This window comes from Rhododendron vialii, chromosome 5a, assembly GCF_030253575.1.
Source record: "Rhododendron vialii isolate Sample 1 chromosome 5a, ASM3025357v1".
Taxonomy (NCBI): domain Eukaryota; kingdom Viridiplantae; phylum Streptophyta; class Magnoliopsida; order Ericales; family Ericaceae; genus Rhododendron; species Rhododendron vialii.
The window spans coordinates 3,471,188-3,489,366 of record NC_080561.1 but is presented as its reverse complement, the minus strand read 5'-3'; the positions used below and the strand labels follow the sequence as shown (position 1 = coordinate 3,489,366).

Sequence of the window (18,179 nt, the reverse complement as noted above, 5' to 3'; positions counted from 1 at the left end):
TCAGATCTGTATTTTGATAGGAGAAGAAAAGGGGTTTCCCACCGTGGCTGCAAAAACAGTTGCCCCATTGGGAGAGGACCAATAAATCAGTCTTCTCTCCCACAGGCCCTCGAAATTGCCCCGCCAAGAAATGAGTCCCATTTTCTCAACAAATATGAACTCAAGATATGTGTATATCATCACAGCCTCTCATAGTTGAGGAAAAATTAACAGGCAGTCCTGGCTCATGTTGTATCACAAATAACAACAGCAGCAGCAGCAGAAAAAAGAAAGGAAAAGGAAAAGAAAGAAGGGCTTGGTTCATGGGATCAGCACCTCTCCATAAACCAAGTTATACCCACAAACAGAATCATCCATATATATATACACACACACATACATAAAGGGCTGTTGATTGAACTGAAATCATTGGCTTAGATGATCTGGTCATGGTTTTTTGCAGAGAGGGCAACCACCCTTGGAAAAAACCCTTCTCTCTGCTTGAAAGCCTCATTCTTTTGAGTTCAATTTTCTCAAGCTTGTTTGGGAGAGCTTCTATATGCATCATAGTTTTGAGCCAAACCCTAGTTGCTGCCTGACTCCCACTAACTTTTCTGCCTTTTGTTGACCACTTATTTGCATCTTTGTGGTGACTGGTGAGGTGAAGGGCACGAGGGTGAATGGTATTTTGGACATTTGGTGAAGGCAGAACGGCAGAAACAGAATGGACTCCTTCCGGACCACTCAAAACTCAGCTCCGGCCCAACTCAACTCAGCATATGTTTTCTTTCCACGGTGGGGCATGTCCGAGCCGGTTTACGCGTACGTTAATTAATTTCCCTTTTCGGTCAAAGATAGATCATTTATGTCGAGATTAAGAAATTTACTAGAGGTTACTCCATTGTGGCCTACCCTAGTCAATGGTGTGAGAGCAAACCTACCGACCAATCGAACTACTTACTTAGATTTTGGAGTTTTTTTTATATTCTTATTCAATTTTTTTTTTACATTTGTTAATTTTGATTTTTTAGAAAACTTTTATAAATTATCGGTCCATTTGGTCGTGAGGAATTAAAAAAATAAAAAATTTATAATTTTTACTCAAACGTCTTGACAAAAATTCAAAAATAAAAAATTAACAAAAAACTAACCGAACAAAATAAAAGTAACTCTTGGGGCTTAAAAAAACACGAGTTGTGCCATAAGTAACGACCGGCCGGGAGGGATTTTTACTGGCCGCGTCTGGCCATCTCCGGCCACCGGACGGTAGATTCGAACCGTCCAAAAATTCTAAAAAAAAAAATCGAGGGGCCTAGCACTGGAATTAACAGCATTCGAGGTGTGTAGGGTGCTTGATCCGAGTATCCCTCTTTTGTGTATATACATGAAAAAGGGGTGCTCGGATCAAGCACCTTATACACCTCGGATACCTTTGATTCTCGCGCAAGGCCCCTCGGTTATTTTTTTTAGAATTTTTGGACGGCTCGGATCGGCCGTCCGATGGCCGAAGAGGGCCCCACGCGGCCGGTCGGTATGAAATCCCTCCCCGGCCGTCGGTACCTATATCATTTCTGAAAAAACTCAGCCCGACATTAGTTGCGTTGACGCAAAGCAACGAATCGAGACGCACAAGACAACAGCCAGTTTGACTCTCTCATTTTCGGAGTGAAAATCGCCCAGTCATTCTCCGGTGGTGGCGCCGCCGCCGGGAAAACTGCCGATTAAGTACCGAAATGGAGGGAACCACCACCGTGGTTGTGTTCGATTTCGATCACACGATGATCGAAGACAACAGCGACACCTGGGTAGTGGAGCAAATGGGCCTAACCCCTCTGTTCGATCAGCTTCGCCGTACATTGCCTTGGTTCACTATCATGGCTAGTATTCTCTTACTATATTCCCAATCTTTTCAGTTGTTTTGTTTAAAGAAAACTTCTGTAATTTGAAGTCGATTGTAAGTTTAACTGTATTTGGTTAGACCATCTTCAATCGTTATTCAAAATTCCCATAAAAAAAAATTGGGTATGATTTGGGTTTAAAGCTTGGTTTGATATGAATTCCGATGGTTGTGCATCAAATCTTTCAATAGTTCCTAATTTATCCCGCAAACCCTTTGTATGAAATTTTCACGCAAGGGTTTAATAATCCATTCCTTACTCCTTTAAACATTTCATCAGATACTTTTCTAGTATTTCAAGCTCATCCTCAAAAGCTTCTTCACCAAATTTGGTTGAAAACTTGTCTCTTGGTTTGAAAGAAAAAATCTGGTTTCTTGCTTAGTTTGATACCCTCTTGTGAAAGAAATGGAGCTCTTATTTTGCCCTCTCATTTTCTCTCATCCATATTTTCAATTTGTTGAAACATGCTGGGAATCGATTACGGAGGTTTATTGATAGGTCTTGTTATCAATTGTAGGATAGGATGATGGAGGAGCTCCACTCAAGAGGGAAAACAATTGAGGAAATCACAGAGTGTTTGAGGCGGGTTCCTATGAATCCCAGAGTAATTTCAGCCATCAGAAAAGCCCATTCTCTGCCTAGGTACTTTTTCCTAGTTAGTTCATTCTTATTTCGGAAGTAAGCTGGTTATACAACCAAGAAATATTTATGAAAAGATGGAATGTGGTTATTTCAGGTGCCAATTAAGAATAATCAGCGACGCGAATCAGTTCTTTATTGAGACAATCTTGAAGCAATTTGGGTTGTTTGATTGTTTCACTGAGATAGTTACAAACCCTAGCATTATTGAAGGAGGCAGGCTGAGGATATTCCCCTACCATTCCTCTCCTCATGGTTGCAGTTTATGCCCTCTCAATTTGTGCAAGGTATTCTGTTTGGTACCATTCAGCTTTTTATGTTTCTTTTTAACTGATACATTGTTCTCTTAATGGTAATTCATACCGAGTTCTTTATTTCTCACTTTATTTAGTTTTTGGGATGCCTTGCATCGAGTTGAAGTGCTGCTTGTTGTCATGAGATTCATACTTGTAGCTCTCTCCTCAGCCCACAGCATAGGGTGGAATCTCGATCATTTCACCGAGCTCCATTCTTTTAGACAAAAAGGTCGGCTCTATTGGATCAAGTCATAACCTATGCATTCCACTAGTATACTACCATGGAGAGACTAAGTTCAATTTCAGAGATTGGACTCTCATACTGTGATTATCCTATGAAGTGGAAGAAGTCCGTACATATGAATGCTGCACATACATCTAACACCATACACCACACGTCTATGTCCCTGTGTAGCACTCATATTTTCTGTTGGGGGTGTTCTCTATATACATCTGTTGACTTTGAGCACTTTCTGTTTGGTTTTTTTCACTTTAGAAGCTTTTGGAGCAGATAACAATTACATATTTGATTATGTTGGTGGGCTCTCCCTTTGGACATGGTACTTCCCAATTACCCTTCAAAAAAATCGATAATTTATTTTAAAAAAACGAAAAGAAAGTAAAACAAAATCGATACTTGCTTATAGTCCCAACATAATTCGATAATCATTTTCTGGCCAAAGTTGCAGTAGTTTACAAGTGACATGTCGTAGTGAAAAATGATACTTGGATAACCTTTGAGATAATTTGATTAGCCGCGGGGTAGTATCCCTAGAAGGCTAGAAACCTTAGTGTCGATTATTAGTGACGGTTATAAGCTACTTTTTTTATTGTTGAGAGAATCTAATCGACTTATTTAATCTGTCATGTTAACTGATTTATCCACAACAGGGTCTCGTGATAGAGCAGATCCAAGCTTCTATTTCTGAGAAAGGGAAGGTAAGAATGATCTACCTTGGAGATGGAATAGGTGATTTCTGCCCAAGTCTGAAGCTTGGAGAGGGAGACCATGTGATGCCAAGAAAGGATTTTCCTTTATGGGAGAGGATTTGTGATAACGGTACGATTATCAAGGCAAAGGTCTATGAGTGGAGCAACGGAGAGGAGCTTGAGAGAATCCTAAGTCAGCTTGTTGACACAGGCACCATATAAGGAAACTCTGATTCTTCGTTTTACTTCGTTGACGCAATTAATGCTCTGATAGGTATATCATCTGAAACTTTTCAATTTTAGACTACTACTCTTTGGGTTGATGTAGAATGACTTTGGATATCATTTTCCAATGTTTCGCATCAAACTTTAAAAAAATATTTGAGGATTGGGTTGTAACTCGGCAAAGAGAGCTAAGATTATTCTCGTGGAAGCAATCTAACAACACGGTTTTCTTATGTTATTCTTGCCCTTGCGGTCAATGTCACCTTTAAGAGCATTTGTAGGCATCATGGGATTTATTCCAAAATGGATAAAGACAGTGGTAATTCCTCCCTGATCTCCTTCCTAGTCGCCTTTTCAGATGGTTAAGACTTAAGAGGAGAGAAAAGCAGAGAAACCATAATCTTCCCGACAAAAGGTTTATGTTTCTATGATTCACATATTAGAACATTCTTCCTTTTTCTTTCTATCATATATCCTTCCCTGATGAGAGGTGAGGAAATTGGCTCAGGCAAGTTTTGGGGTAAACTCTTCCATATCTCCATCAGGAAATTGGCTTGGGTAGCTAAGGGCTATTTTATCTGGCCAGAGAGGAATTGCAGAGTTTCTACCCAAGCCAATTGCAAAGTATGGTTCGATAGCAGATGTCAAGAAACTCCTACTATTCATTATTCTTACCCTGATAATTTCCGCGTATGAGATTTTTGTTTCCGTTTGTGTACAATGAACTAAGGCAATAGGCATATGAACTGGAATGTCAAACAACATAGTCCACGGCCTATCCAAATCTCAATAATCTTCATAAGGTTGCCGATCCCACGAACTTTAGTGAAGGCTGCGGATCAATAAAGAGGAAAAGACCATAGGTAGGGTTATTTCAAGAAATATGATACATGGTTGTCATCAATTAAGAGGAAAAGACCATAGGTAGGGTTATTTCAAGAAATATGATACATTGTTGTCATCAGTTCCAAGTTCAACGGAACATGTCCTCGCTAGATTTTCCCTCAAACCTGCGAAATCAGAACATTTCCAGATAAGTTACATTTGTCAGAAATTCGGTTTGGATGTATTTATTTTCATTTTCTTTTTTGTGGGTGGGTTTAATGTTATTTGGTTTTGAAGGCTTTCTTCTCTCTTAATTTGCTTGTTTATTTTTCTTCTTCTAGTTTGTTCATGAGGTGATTGCTCAAAGGTTTGAATTCTTGACGGACAAAGCTACCATATAAATATTATGCAATTTTTACACGTATATGTTATGCATAATTTTAACACATTTTTTCTTTCTATCAACTTCTAGAAATTTGGTTTCACCAGCTAGTCAAATTTCCAATGTATTAATGGTCCCATCATATCATGATTGGAGTGGGAAATTTCGTTTCACCTTCTCAAAAGGGTACGCGGGGACCAAAAAGGCTCATCCCTGATTAAGCTTGTTCATATTAAGAGTTCATCTCTTTCCCTGCAAAGGGATGTACATCGAACCGCATTTGGTTGTTAGCATACTAAAACTCTGCTAACCTCCATTGATGTATACAATATTGACAACAACAAAAAAAGCTTGTTCATATTAGAGCATTTGCAACAGTCTTGCCATCCCTTCCTAACCGTGGTTTTGTCAAGCAAAAACCTCATACCAGACCCAGCAGACTCGCCTACCTCCTCGCCACTTCCCCCTCCGTTAAAGTAACTTGCAAGCCCGCAAGTTACTGTAGCCTCACCTCGCCCTCTCTCTTTCTCTCTCTCTCTCAAACACAGACACACAGTCGACATCTTCCAAGTTGCGGGACAACAACATCAACAATCATCATCGGAGCTCTACCTCATTGGCATCATCATCGTCGTCGGCGTCATCTCCTATCGTGAACATCTTTACTTCTCCATATCAGTGATGATAAACTCTGAACGTGAGCAAGTACTCTTTGATTCTCTCCGACCGTGAACAGCTCAAAGTCCTGGCCTCTACATTCCCATCGTCTCCGTCGTTCATGGTATAACACATCGTCGTTCATGATATATCACCGATGTGTTAATTTCCATCGTGATAATCTTCGTCGTCGGTGTTGATCTCTCTCGTCCATGAGAATTGGGAATTTTAGATCTCTTTGTTAGCCCTAATTTTGCTAAATGGCTAGACTGTAGGGCTCCTTAATCATTTGGTGATTAGGCAAAATAGAAATTTATATTTTTCCTAGGCATGAACTACTGGAGATGAGATCATCTCCAACCCACGAGTCTCCAAAATAGAAATTCATGCAAATTAGATGGACCATTTGTAAAATTTTCCCAGACAAAAATCATCTCCCTTAAAACATTTTTTTGTCAAAGGGCCCTTAAATGACTTATCTTCTGCTGTGTTTGGATGAATTTTCGAGAAATTTTTTGGAGCTATGAGTTAAGAGAAAAATAAATTAATGATTGAAAGTAAAGATAATGAGTAGAGAGAGATAGAGAGTGAAATGAGAATAATGATCGGAGATAAGAGGTAATAACTGGAGAGTAATAATTGAAAGTTAAGATAATGAATATTTTTTTGAGTTAGGAATTTTTTTCTAAACCCGCCGAATGATTGGACTGCTTGACGCTGACCCCGTTACAGAAAGGGTTGGCGGGTAAACGCTGAACCAAAAAAGCAAAGCTGCAAAGGGACCAAAAGGGCTCATCGCAAAACAAACATATATCAAGACTTCCATGTTCTAAACGGAAAACCCCAAATCCGAATGAAGCCTAAATCAAACCCCCTTCCCAAAAAAAAGAGTTTAATGAAAAGATGAAGCCCGATCATAATTAGCCAGGGGTTTGGGGAGACTTCCGGTGGTGCGATTACCTGATCTCCGGTGGCTGTCCAACAATATCTCCCTGGCTAGCGAAGACCCTTGATCACCTTCGTATTCAAGGACCACCGTGGTAACCAAGCTTTCAAGGAGATCCAGGCAGGGTCCGGGGTCGATTCAACACGTCCACGATCGCAGCAGCGGAATTATTCATTCTCTCTCATCAGCTTCAGAGATGGAGAAGAATCCCTTTGTTCAAGCGGGAGCCTTGTCCACTGACTTGGGTGAGATTCCGCATGCCTCCCCGTTTCCTACTCCCTTTGATCAAGCTGGAGCAATTGATGGTGGCGTGGATCAATTGAAGGATTCTTGTCGTTTTATTCCGCTATGTCAAATATTAAAAGCGACTAATGACTTTGACGATGCATTAGTTATTGGAACTGGGGGATTTGGTAAGGTATACAAAGCGAACATTGACGATGGTGCTACAACCACCGTTGTTGCCATAAAGCGGTTGAGTGCCGAGTCCAAGCAAGGTGCTGAAGAATTTTGGACAGAGTTAAAGTTGCTTTCAAAGTTCCGGCATGCTAATCTCGTTTCCCTCATCGGTTATTGCGACGAGAATCAGGAGATGATTATTGTTTACGAATATAGAGCTGGGGGGACTCTCGCCAATCATCTTTACAAAACAAGTACTAGAGAAGAAAGCGGTGGAAGTAGATCTCACCTAACATGGGAGCAAAGGCTCAACATTTGCCTTGACGCTGCATATGGACTCGACTACCTTCACAATGGTACCTTACCAGGTATCATACACCGAGACGTGAAGAGCACAAACATTTTGTTGGACGAGAATTTGGTAGCAAAGATTTCCGATTTTGGAATATCCAAATGCATGACTACCTATTCAACAACCCATGTTAGCACAGATGTCAAAGGAACGTTTGGATATTTGGATCCAGATTACTTCCTCACCTGTCGACTAACCAAGAAATCTGATGTTTATGCCTTCGGCGTGGTGTTGTTGGAAGTCTTGTGTGGTCGGCCAGCGATAGATACAAGACTCGACGAGAAGCAAATTAATCTAGTTATTTGGGCAAAAATGATAATCAAAAAGGGAAAGCTTGACAGAATCATTGATCCCTCTCTGAATGGAGACATAACACCACATAGTCTTGAGTACTTTGCCGAACTTGCCAACAAGTGTTTACATAATCAATCAAAGAAAAGGCCGACAATTGCTGAAGTAGTGGAGAGCCTTGAGATTGCATTGGTGTCTCATATGCGTAAGGCAAAGGGGTGGAAGTCGCTACGAGGAGGAGGGCCTATAGCCTTATCATCAAGTGAATTTGCTTCTGCAAACAACAAAGCACAGTGTGTCGGACAAGATAAAAGCAGCTCTGCTGTCTCTGATTTTAAGAAGAAAAGAACACGAGAACAAGAAGACTGCGAAGAGATAAATACGAGTATTACTTTAGATGATCTTCGACAACATTATGGCCGTAAACGTGGAGATGCTGCAGAGAGCCTTGGCGGTAATCTACTGCTTGCCATGTTTCACTTGTTTTCAACCAAAATACATCTGCAAGGAGATCTCGATTATTCTCTAGTGGAATCAATGTAACAATATAAATTTCTTATGTTGATTCTTGCTCATGCAGTTAGTGTATCCACGCTTAAACGCATTTGTAGGCGGTTCGGGATCCAGCGGTGGCCAAATATTATCAGAAGAAAAAAAGGTATAATGCCACTCTCACTTACTAGTCACTGTTAGAGATTTTCAAAATAAAAGAGTCGTCGGTTTTGGTTTTGGAAAATTCCTTTGTTTCCTTAGAATGCTTATTTTTCTCTTTGTGAGCTTTGTCCTACGTTGGTAAGCTGAGAGATGTTGGAGTGGTATATATTAGGAATGTTTCCTAATGTAAGTAACTAATGATCTAGTGTGGTGCAGCCTTTTGGTGCCGGCAGAGCCGGTACACACTGACGCGCGCGGCGTGGGCTGTGGTGCATTGTGGCGCTTTAGAGGCGCACTTTGCACTTAGCACGTCAGCGCTAGGCGCCATTTCTTATTGCGAGTTTGCAGTAAGGTGGCGTTGACGTGGATGACACGTGTCACACGCGTGGCAAGTGAGTCACACGGAGCGGTTCCGATCGGGTGCAACTCGAGCCTACGGGTGCGTTGGTTCGTAGAGTTGCGATCGTAGCCGTCTGCCGCGAATGGGCTCGATCCAACGGATTGGATCAAATCCGATTGGGTGTGAGTGAAACAGCACACCAGTTCGGTGTGACTGGGTGTGACTGATCGATCTGGACCATAGGATCTGATCCAACGGTCAGATTAGATCGGGTGCATACCCATTCTCAATGGGTGCGTAGTGGCCTATAAATAGACCACTACTTTACAGAATTCAGTGCTCATAATATACACACATAATCCGAATCTCTCCCACATCTCTCTCTATATTTTCTAGCATTCATTCTGCGTTCTGTTTTGCTGCAGAAAATAGAACACAGTGTTTCTCGGTTCTTGTATTCGTTCAAGCAGATATTCTGTCCGTTTCGTTAGTGCAAACGAAAACGGAAAGAACTTCAAGTTCGGGCTTCGATTTATCTTGAAGGCAGGTTTGCTGTAACCCTTTGCATACCGGTATTGGTGGGGGCAAATACTGTCTTTAGGAAAGCGACATAGTCGTGACTCGAAGCGTATTTCACTTTTGGTGGAGATTTTGTCAACATTTCAGAATTTGCAGCGGCCAATTTTTCCAACAGTCACCTGTTTGAATCATTAAGAAAAAAAGAAATGGAGAACCAGTAATGGCCTAATAATCCAATTTTTTAACCTATCCAAAAAATAAGTAATGATCACCATCGCCCTGACAAAACTAAGGTACTATTTTTATGATTCACATAATATAAACTCCTATCTTTTCCTTCTATCACCTATTTTTCCCTAACAGAGGCAAGATACTATACAAAGTAGATACTATATAAATAGCAAATATTTCTCTTCCCTTTTAATCTCTTCGATGTAATTGTTTTGTTTTTTGTTCTTCCCTCCAGCTGGGAGACCTCCTGATCAATATGGAGAAAAGAATCCATCACCGACATGGAAGATGCTGTCAACTAATGGGCAGACCGAGATGGGAAATCAAATGGTTGGTCACCTTGAGGAGACGAATGAATTTCTCCGGGATTTTGTTGAAGGCCCAAACGGTAGGAATACAGAAAATGCTTCAATGGTAGGGATAGTAAAAATCCCTACTTTTCAATATTCTTGCCTGGGTAATTATCCTGATATGGGTTTTTTTTCTGTGTCATATATGTACAATGAAAATGCAGGAGGGGTTTCCTCTGAGTGGGCATTTCAACAAAACAATCAATGGACGGTGTCCACCTCTTATCCAAATTGCAATGGTTCTGAGGTTCCACACCCTCATATAGCATCAACACAGATCTTAGGTGAGAATATGGAAAGTTTAGGAGAAAAGAGAAATTCTTTTGGTTCACTGGAAGAGCATCTTCTGCAAGGACATATCTCTGGATCTATGTGGACAGTCCCTCCATGTTCAGATCCAGCTTCGAGCCAACACATGCCTACTATTACCCCCACAATGGGAAGTTCAGAAGATCAAATAAATTCGCTAGCTTTCCTAGAAGATGTTTTTCTAGAGGAAGATGTCTCTAGATCTAATAGGTGGACAATCCCTACATGTTTTGAACCAGCTCCGAGCGAACTCATGCCTACTGTTCCCCAGACAACAGGAATTTCAGATGATTTGAGAAATTTGTTACCTTCAGTGGAAGAGTCTTTTCCGGCGGGACGTGTCACTGGATTTATTAACCCAACCGTCCCTTCATGTTCATATCCAGCTCCGAGCCAACCCATGTCTATTGTTCCCCACACAACGGGAAGTTCTTTTTGGGCTGGACATGTCTCTGAATCTATTAACTTGACAGTCCCTTCATGTTCTGATCCAGCTCCAAGCCAATCCATGCCTACAAATCCTCGCATCATGCCTCTTCTTACAGAAAGGCAAGATATGAGGTCCGTGAACCTAAAGGCGACGTATGGGGATACCACAATAAAATTTCAATTCCCTCTCACATCTGGAATTAATGAATTGAAGGAAGAAGTGTCAAAGATACTGGAGTGCAAGCTTGGTAGTTTCAACATTGAGTATAAGGATGAGGATGGGGACTGGATTTTAATGGCCCGTGACGAGAATGTTAGGGAATATCTGCGACTTCTCACCTCATTGGGAAATCAAGTAACCAAACTAAAGGTTCGTGATAAGGTTTCCAATACCACGAATTTTTGAGATAGCTGCAGATGTGATAATTGCAGGTCATTGAAGAGGAAAAGACCATAAGGATGTTCAGTTGTAGAATAATATTACATGGTTGATACCAGTTCCATGTTCTTTGTGCAGCAAGACATCTCCTTGCCAATTTTTCCTCTGCTAAACCAGAATATTGTTGGTAATGTTGCTTTCAGCAGGGCTTCTGTTTGTTTTGGCCTTGATTTTACGTAAATTTAGCTGCTGATATTTGTTTGCTTAAATCTCGTTCTGTAGGGGTTTCTTTTTATCATCCTGACATCTTCTGATGCTGGGATTATTTGTGTTGGCCATCGTTGTTAGATCATGTGTGTGTGCATGGTGAGGATGATGAGATTTTGGGGACCATGGGCCTTTACAAAAGTTGTCATAGGCGCGAGGCGCATCAAGGCACAGGCAAGGGTGGAGGTATGTTGGGACCCGGGGGCTCCGATCCCCGGCCCCTTGAGCATTTGAGTTTTAAGATTTTTATTTTGTATATGCTTGATTTTTAATTTCATTAGTAATTATTCGCGTATAGCTACTTATAATCTTAATAACTTTGGTTTGATTTACTTATCAAAAAAAAAATTGGTTTGATTTGATAAAAAATTGATTATTTTGCATTCTCATTTATCAATTTCTTTCACAAATAAAAAATAAGTACATGACAGTTAAAATAGCTTAAAGAAAAAAAACAAAATGATTGATATACTTTAACATCATTAGGCTAGAATCATTTCAATGTAGAAATATAATAAGTATATTGGAAAGCAAAAACTTTATGATATAATAAGTATACGTTTCGATAAAAATTATATGTCTATTAAGCTAGCCCTCCTAATCCTAGCTCTGCCATTGGGCACAGGGTTAGCGCTTTGATTGAGATATAAAGCGCAGCTAAGGCACGCCCTGGCGAGAAAAGGAGCGCCTCTTTCAATATGGCACTACTCGCAAAGCAAGGGTGGAACTTATTTCACGAGAATCCTCTCTTTTCCAAAGTATTTTCAAAGGCCCGCTACTTCCCAAATACATCTTTCTGGCATGCACTGGTTAGTAATCAATCTTCTTGAGCTCGGAAGAGTATAGCTTGGGCACCGGAATTAATCAACAAGGGATGGCGTTGGCAAGTTCGTTCGGGAGAAGAGATGCGAATCTGGGATGATCCTTGGCTGCCCAATGATCTCTCTTTCAAGGTTAACAGCAATGTCTCAGCAATACGGTGAGAAAAAATGGATGAGAGAAGGTTTCTGACCTTATCGACTCCACTACGAAAACATAGAAGCATTCTTTGATCACTCCACTACAAAAACTTAGAAGCAGTCTTTGATCAGAGACACTTTTAATCAAGAAGATGCTGATTCCATTCTTTCGATTCCGATTAGCTCTACTCAGGCGCGATCGTAAAATTTGGCACTTTTCTTCAAACGGATTATTCACAGTCAAGTCAGCCTATCACTTGGAAAAAGGGGGTTACGGTGTATTGCGAATGCCCAAGCAGCTCAAACAAGTTCGTCCAAGTATGGAAAAAATTGTGGGGCCTGAATATTCATCCAAAAATTAAATTGTTCGCTTGGAAGTGCTTTAACGGTGCGGTGGCAACAAAACCGGCTTTGGTGTCGAGAAAGATCAAAACTGACCCAACTTGTAATCTTTGCGGCAAAGGGGAGGAGTCCATCACTCATCTCCTTTTTCAGTGTGGATTTACTATTAGAGTGTGGATTCTTTCGCCTTTCCGTTTAAGTCCAGAGGAGCTCATGGAATTTCAATATTTGACCGACTGGTGGGAATGTATCCAGGACCGTGTTACCCAAGGACTTCTTCCCTCATCTTCTTTTGGGTTGGGCCTGGTTTATTGGTGGTGGATTTGGAGAATGAGAAATGATTTTGTGATCATTGGAATCAAATGGGCGACAGAAGCAGTTAACTGAAAAGCGCAAGTTGGTTATCACGAGTTTATGCAAGCTAATGTAAAGATACCATCCATTCCTTGGCGAACGGTTCCAGCTGAAAATCGAACCTGGGTACGGCCAGATCTTAATGTGGTGAAGATAAATGTGGACGCGGCGGTATCTAAGCAGTCAAATGAAAATGGTACGGGGAGCCATAGCACGAGGAGGAGATGGCAAGGTACTTGGCATTTTTCTAAACATTCACAAAGGAGTTAGCTCCCCCAGAATCACTGAAGCTCTTGCAATTCGTGACGGAATGAAGCTGGGTATTGTTATGAGCGTATCAAGAGTTATTATCGAATCAGACTCGGAGTCGGTTGTTTGGAGTTGTCTTATGGCAAAAGAACCGCCTTCTGATATTGGTGTTTTGGTGCATAATTGCATACTCCCTCCGTCCCAAATTATTTGTCCGGTCCGCAAAACGATAACTTAAAAATAATACAATTTTTTAAAGAAAAAATTCAAACATTTTTTACAAATTAATAGAACTTATTGATATCTAGTAAGTTGTTAAAAAACTTTTGAATTTTTCTTCCAAAAATTTGTGTTATTTTTAAGACTCCGTTTTGCGGACCGGACAAATGTTTTGGGATGGAGGGAGTAGCTCTTAGAGAATCTATTATGTCTTGTGTATTCAAATTTGTAAAACATGATTGTAATCGAGCCGCACGTAATTGCGCAAAGAAGAAGGCTCTTTCTAGTGGTTTGTCCAACCTGTGGACAACCATTTTGTTCCCATGGGGTTCCTCATTCTCTAATTTTTAGACTTTTGCCTACCGATGAACAACGTTGTTCCCTTTTTGTCAAAAAAGATAGCCAAGATAACAACATTACATAATGGACTCATCGGGTGTTTCCACTAACCAATAAGTTGTTGACCACAATAAGTTGCCAGAGCCTTGTTCATCATGAATCGTTCCGTTGATTCCACTGTGCAACATGTATCGAATACGTACATGAACATTTCAGCATTATCAATCATTGCAGAATATTGTTAACCATGTTACCTACATGGTAAATTAACCATGTTACCCACAAGTTTTTGTGGTATATTAACCATGAAACGTTGGCCAATACATGGTCCTAAGCCAAGCATATTTCATAATCAGTTGCCCATATCTCAAATGCCCACAATCAAATTAATACATTCCTAATGCCAATTAAAATAGTAGTGAAACAACTACACAAAACCACATGCACATATTATATTATACCAATTGAAAAGTATCCATCCAAAAGTTAATAGACACTCCAATTAGGTACATGCAAAATATCAAAATAACATCCAGACTTGCCTAACACGCTGTCTCACGTATTTCTCTCTTGTGCATTTCTGCACGGACTCTTCCACATCAAGTCGAGACTGTTTAGCCTTATTCTCTCGTGCTACACTCTCAAATCTTGTGTGAATCTTTGAGGACCCTTCCACATCATGATTTTCTTGTGGTCTGATACCTTTTGACGAAGGTGGCGTATCTTCAACTATTGCATCATCTAGATCCACTTCTCTTTGTTTCAACCTAGCTCTTCCTTCCACATTACTGGGCGTAAACTCTTGAAATAATGTAAGACAATCAATTAGGTCAAAAAAAGCAAGGTAAATTTGGTGATTGTTCATGAAGGTTTCATGACTGGATAATGTATAAAACATGGAATGTTTACACTCAAAACTGGTATTGGTCAAACTTATGTCATGCAACGTGGATTATTTTGCAAATAAATGATTATGTTGCCAACCAGACATGATACAGTGACCATGTTTATAATGTGTATGATAAAGTGACCATATATTATGAAACACTGACAAATAATTATTGGCTAATTTTCAAGTAGACTAGTCTTGGCCAATATAAAATGGTAAATTTATCACCTACTAGCATCACTTGACAATGAATTCATGTTGTCAAATTTACTTCATGCAACACAGTTTATCTAGCATCCAAAATGTCATTGGTGAATATAACATGATACCGTGACCACATATTTGCATTACTTCTTCATTGATCAAGTTGGCCAACCATACAACAAAAAATCATATTTCCCACTGATTTTATTTTCAGAAAAATGGTTAAATCAACTGCTACATGGTTAAATGGTTAAACTACCATGGCGTTACATGGTTACATTACCATGACGATTACAACGCTACTTTACCGTTCCTAATCTGAATTCGAACCGAGTAAAAAAAAAAATGACAAACCATATAGCATTCGGAATCGATATTTTTATGAATTTAACATGATAAGATGACCACATGTTTGCATCTTTTCTTCATTGTCCAAGTAGGCCAAACAGGGCACAATATATCCATCATAGATCCCAAACCAAACCCACCGAACCTGATCTCCAGTACAAAAAAAACTCATACTTTATCATCAACCCTAGCTTCTCTGACAAATTATTGGTACGCAAAACTTCACCAATAATTTTTCATTTAAGAATTCAAACCCATTACTAGAATGACGTGTGCGAGGGCGTAGGTGAACAAATTTGCTATTGAAGGAACCAAAAGTCATATTTTTCATGTATATTGTTTCACGGAATATGGCTAAATTACCACTACAAAAAAACAACATACTCAAACTGTTACATGATTAAATGGTTAAATTACCATGACATTACATGGTTAAGTTATCATGACGTTACATTACCGTTCCTAGTCTAGATTGAACCAAGTTTAAAAAGACACGACATAAACAATATAACATTGAAGTCATGGAATGTAACACACACAATAAAAGAATCGATATTTTTAGGAAAATATGTCATATCTACTTCATGACGAAATCACGAATTCATGAATATCGGCATGAATCTTAATTAGAACACTCAGCAAAAAACTAAAATAGGAGCACGAAATCATGATTTGATGAATATCGGGTTCAATCTCACTCAATCATGACATCCAGCCGATTACCCCACTGATTTCATGCCTTATTGCGACACACAGCAACAAATTTAGCACAATGGACATAAACAAATCAATTTTATACACATAACCTAGGTCTAACCGGCAAATCCAAAAAAAAAACCCAAAGAAGATAAGGGGGTTTAAGGGATAGACTTACAAAATCTGGCCATGTCGGTTTCGTTACCTTCTTCTCCGCTGGTGGCTTCAAACACGTACGATTGATTTTGGGTGTCGCGAACTTTTCTGCAAAAAAAACCCCATTCGGAAAGGACGGAGGAATGCATTCGCCGTTGTGTGCCGCCGGTATTAAAAAAATGGACGATGAACGAGATTGGGTTCTTCGACTGGTTTGGGTTTATACAAACTAAGGTTTTTGGAAAATTTTGAGCTCCAAAATCGAATTGATGGATTCCGTTTAAGATGGATATGGACGATTAGTATCAACGACGACAATCTCGGGATATGCACGCAAGAATTATGCAGAACTGGTAGCCAGAGGCAACGGGTTTCTCGCGAGGACGAAAGAGATTATGATTTCGTCCCCTATTTCCACGTTATATATGTGTGTGTGTGTATATATATATATATATATATATAGAGTTAGATTCCGGTGAGGAATCCCTTATTTTATTAAAATGCGGGACTCCCCTTCCCGATTGAATTTCGATGATCCGAGCCGCTCAAAGTGATCAGAACGTGATTTTAAGGGTCCCCGCGAGAAATCAGCAAAAAAAATGACCGGGAAGGGCTTCATCCGAGCAATTTTCATTGAACGGTTCAAAAAAAACTGCTCGGATGACGCCCTTCCCGGTCGTTTTTTTTGCTGATTTCTCGCGGGGACCCTTAAAATTACGTTCTGCACACATTGAACGGTTCGGATTTTCAAAATTTGATCGGAAAATGAAAGTCCCTCATTTTAACAAAATGAGGGATCCCTCACTTGAAAATTTCTCTCTCTCTCTCTCTCTCTCTCTCTCTCTCTCTCTCTATATATATATATATATATATATATATATATATATATAATACCAACAATAAAAGGGCATTCACGGTATAAATAACAGTAGGAGGATGAAATCATAAATAGATTAGAATGGGAGGACGAAACCATAAGTCTGGAGGGCTTTTAGGACGAATAATTAAGCCTCCCAAATCTTATCTATGAAGAATACATGAAATAAAAAAGAAGAAAAATGTACAATTATCAATCAAGTCCAATCCCGTTTCACTCACCTACAAAAACAATAAGAAAATTGATTTTCACACTCTTCTTTTATTCATTTACACTCATTTATTCATTTACAAAATTACCATTCATAATTTTTTTCTTTCTTACATAAAAAAGGTAATCAGGTAATTTTACATCACTACAAAACAAAAAAAAAAGTGTAGGTAAACAAAAGATAAGTGGGAAAATCAATTCCCAAACAATAAATTTAAACTGAAATTTGAAGTCACTCAACCAAAATCAGTCATCCATACCCCAGGAATAAAACGATAAAACCTTAAACAAAAATACTCTAACTCACCGTTTAAAGCTCCATGGGAGAGTTCAGCTCTGTCAAATGACCAAATGAAAAAGAAGAATAGAAAGCATCTGCATCTCAATTTTTTGGAAATGAAAGGATCTCTTGAAAATGATCTCATGCCTGCTGTAAAGAGGAAATCTTCTTTCACATAGGGTTTGAATTTTGAACAGGGAAAGATTCCATATGGGGTTATAAATTTTGAACAGAGAAAGATAAGAACCCTTGGATTAGATAAACATCAAAACTCAAATTCAATCTCTGTCGTCCAAACTGCCACAGAGGACTGGACAATTGTGAGAGAGACATTTTATAAAACCGTTGTGTGTTGTAATATAGATAGATATATTCATGCAAAAAATCAGTTTGTTCGGAGATCGATAAATATGTCAAAAATTGTGTTTTTAGACGAAAAATGTACTGCCTGGATTTGTCAACTGTTTTTTAGGTTAAACAAATACAGGCAGTCCATTTATTCGTCTAAAAATGCAATTTTTGACAAATTTATCGATGTCCGAACAAGTTAATTTTTTGTATGAATAAATAATTTTACATATCCTACAAAATAAACGATTCGAATTACAAAAAAATATGTGGTGAAGCTCACGAAAGGGAGTGGTGGAAACTCTCCTTTTCCTCTAATGGTGGAAAGAATTTTTTCTCTTTTTACAAAACTCATGATCCCCCAAATCTCATTCCCACAACTTACAAACCCTAACTCTCACGTGCAAAAAAC

At 39.4% G+C, this 18,179-nt stretch overlaps 2 protein-coding genes across 2 annotated transcripts in view; both read left to right on the top strand.

Moving 5' to 3' along the window:
- Positions 1–12,936, top strand: part of LOC131325764 (uncharacterized) — a 52,909-nt gene extending 39,973 nt beyond the window's left edge. The window contains exons 2-7 of the mRNA XM_058358203.1: positions 6,756–8,273; positions 8,400–8,477; positions 9,799–9,951; positions 10,078–11,217; positions 11,313–11,483; positions 11,923–12,936. Coding sequence (XP_058214186.1) covers positions 6,974–8,273; positions 8,400–8,477; positions 9,799–9,951; positions 10,078–11,057 — 2,511 coding nt within the window. The 5' untranslated portion in view covers positions 6,756–6,973 and the 3' untranslated portion in view covers positions 11,058–11,217; positions 11,313–11,483; positions 11,923–12,936. The remainder of the gene's footprint in view (positions 1–6,755; positions 8,274–8,399; positions 8,478–9,798; positions 9,952–10,077; positions 11,218–11,312; positions 11,484–11,922) is intronic.
- LOC131325790 (inorganic pyrophosphatase 2-like) lies at positions 1,559–4,200 on the top strand. The gene is made up of 4 exons (XM_058358240.1): positions 1,559–1,856; positions 2,395–2,519; positions 2,614–2,803; positions 3,704–4,200. The coding sequence occupies exons 1-4, from the start codon at positions 1,713–1,715 to the stop codon at positions 3,962–3,964; spliced, it is 720 nt and encodes a 239-aa protein (XP_058214223.1). The 5' UTR covers positions 1,559–1,712; the 3' UTR covers positions 3,965–4,200.
- Positions 12,937–18,179: the final 5,243 nt, after the last annotated feature.

What these genes read in the sequence shown, in the direction of transcription:
- LOC131325790 (XM_058358240.1), top strand. Translation starts at nt 1,713, where the DNA reads ATGGAGGGAACCACCACCGTGGTTGTGTTCGATTTCGATCACACGATG. An exon ending in AAAGCCCATTCTCTGCCTAG is followed by an intron (nt 2,520 to 2,613) that starts GTACTTTTTCCT and finishes TGGTTATTTCAG; the next exon opens with GTGCCAATTAAGAATAATCA. An exon ending in GCCCTCTCAATTTGTGCAAG is followed by an intron (nt 2,804 to 3,703) that starts GTATTCTGTTTG and finishes TATCCACAACAG; the next exon opens with GGTCTCGTGATAGAGCAGAT.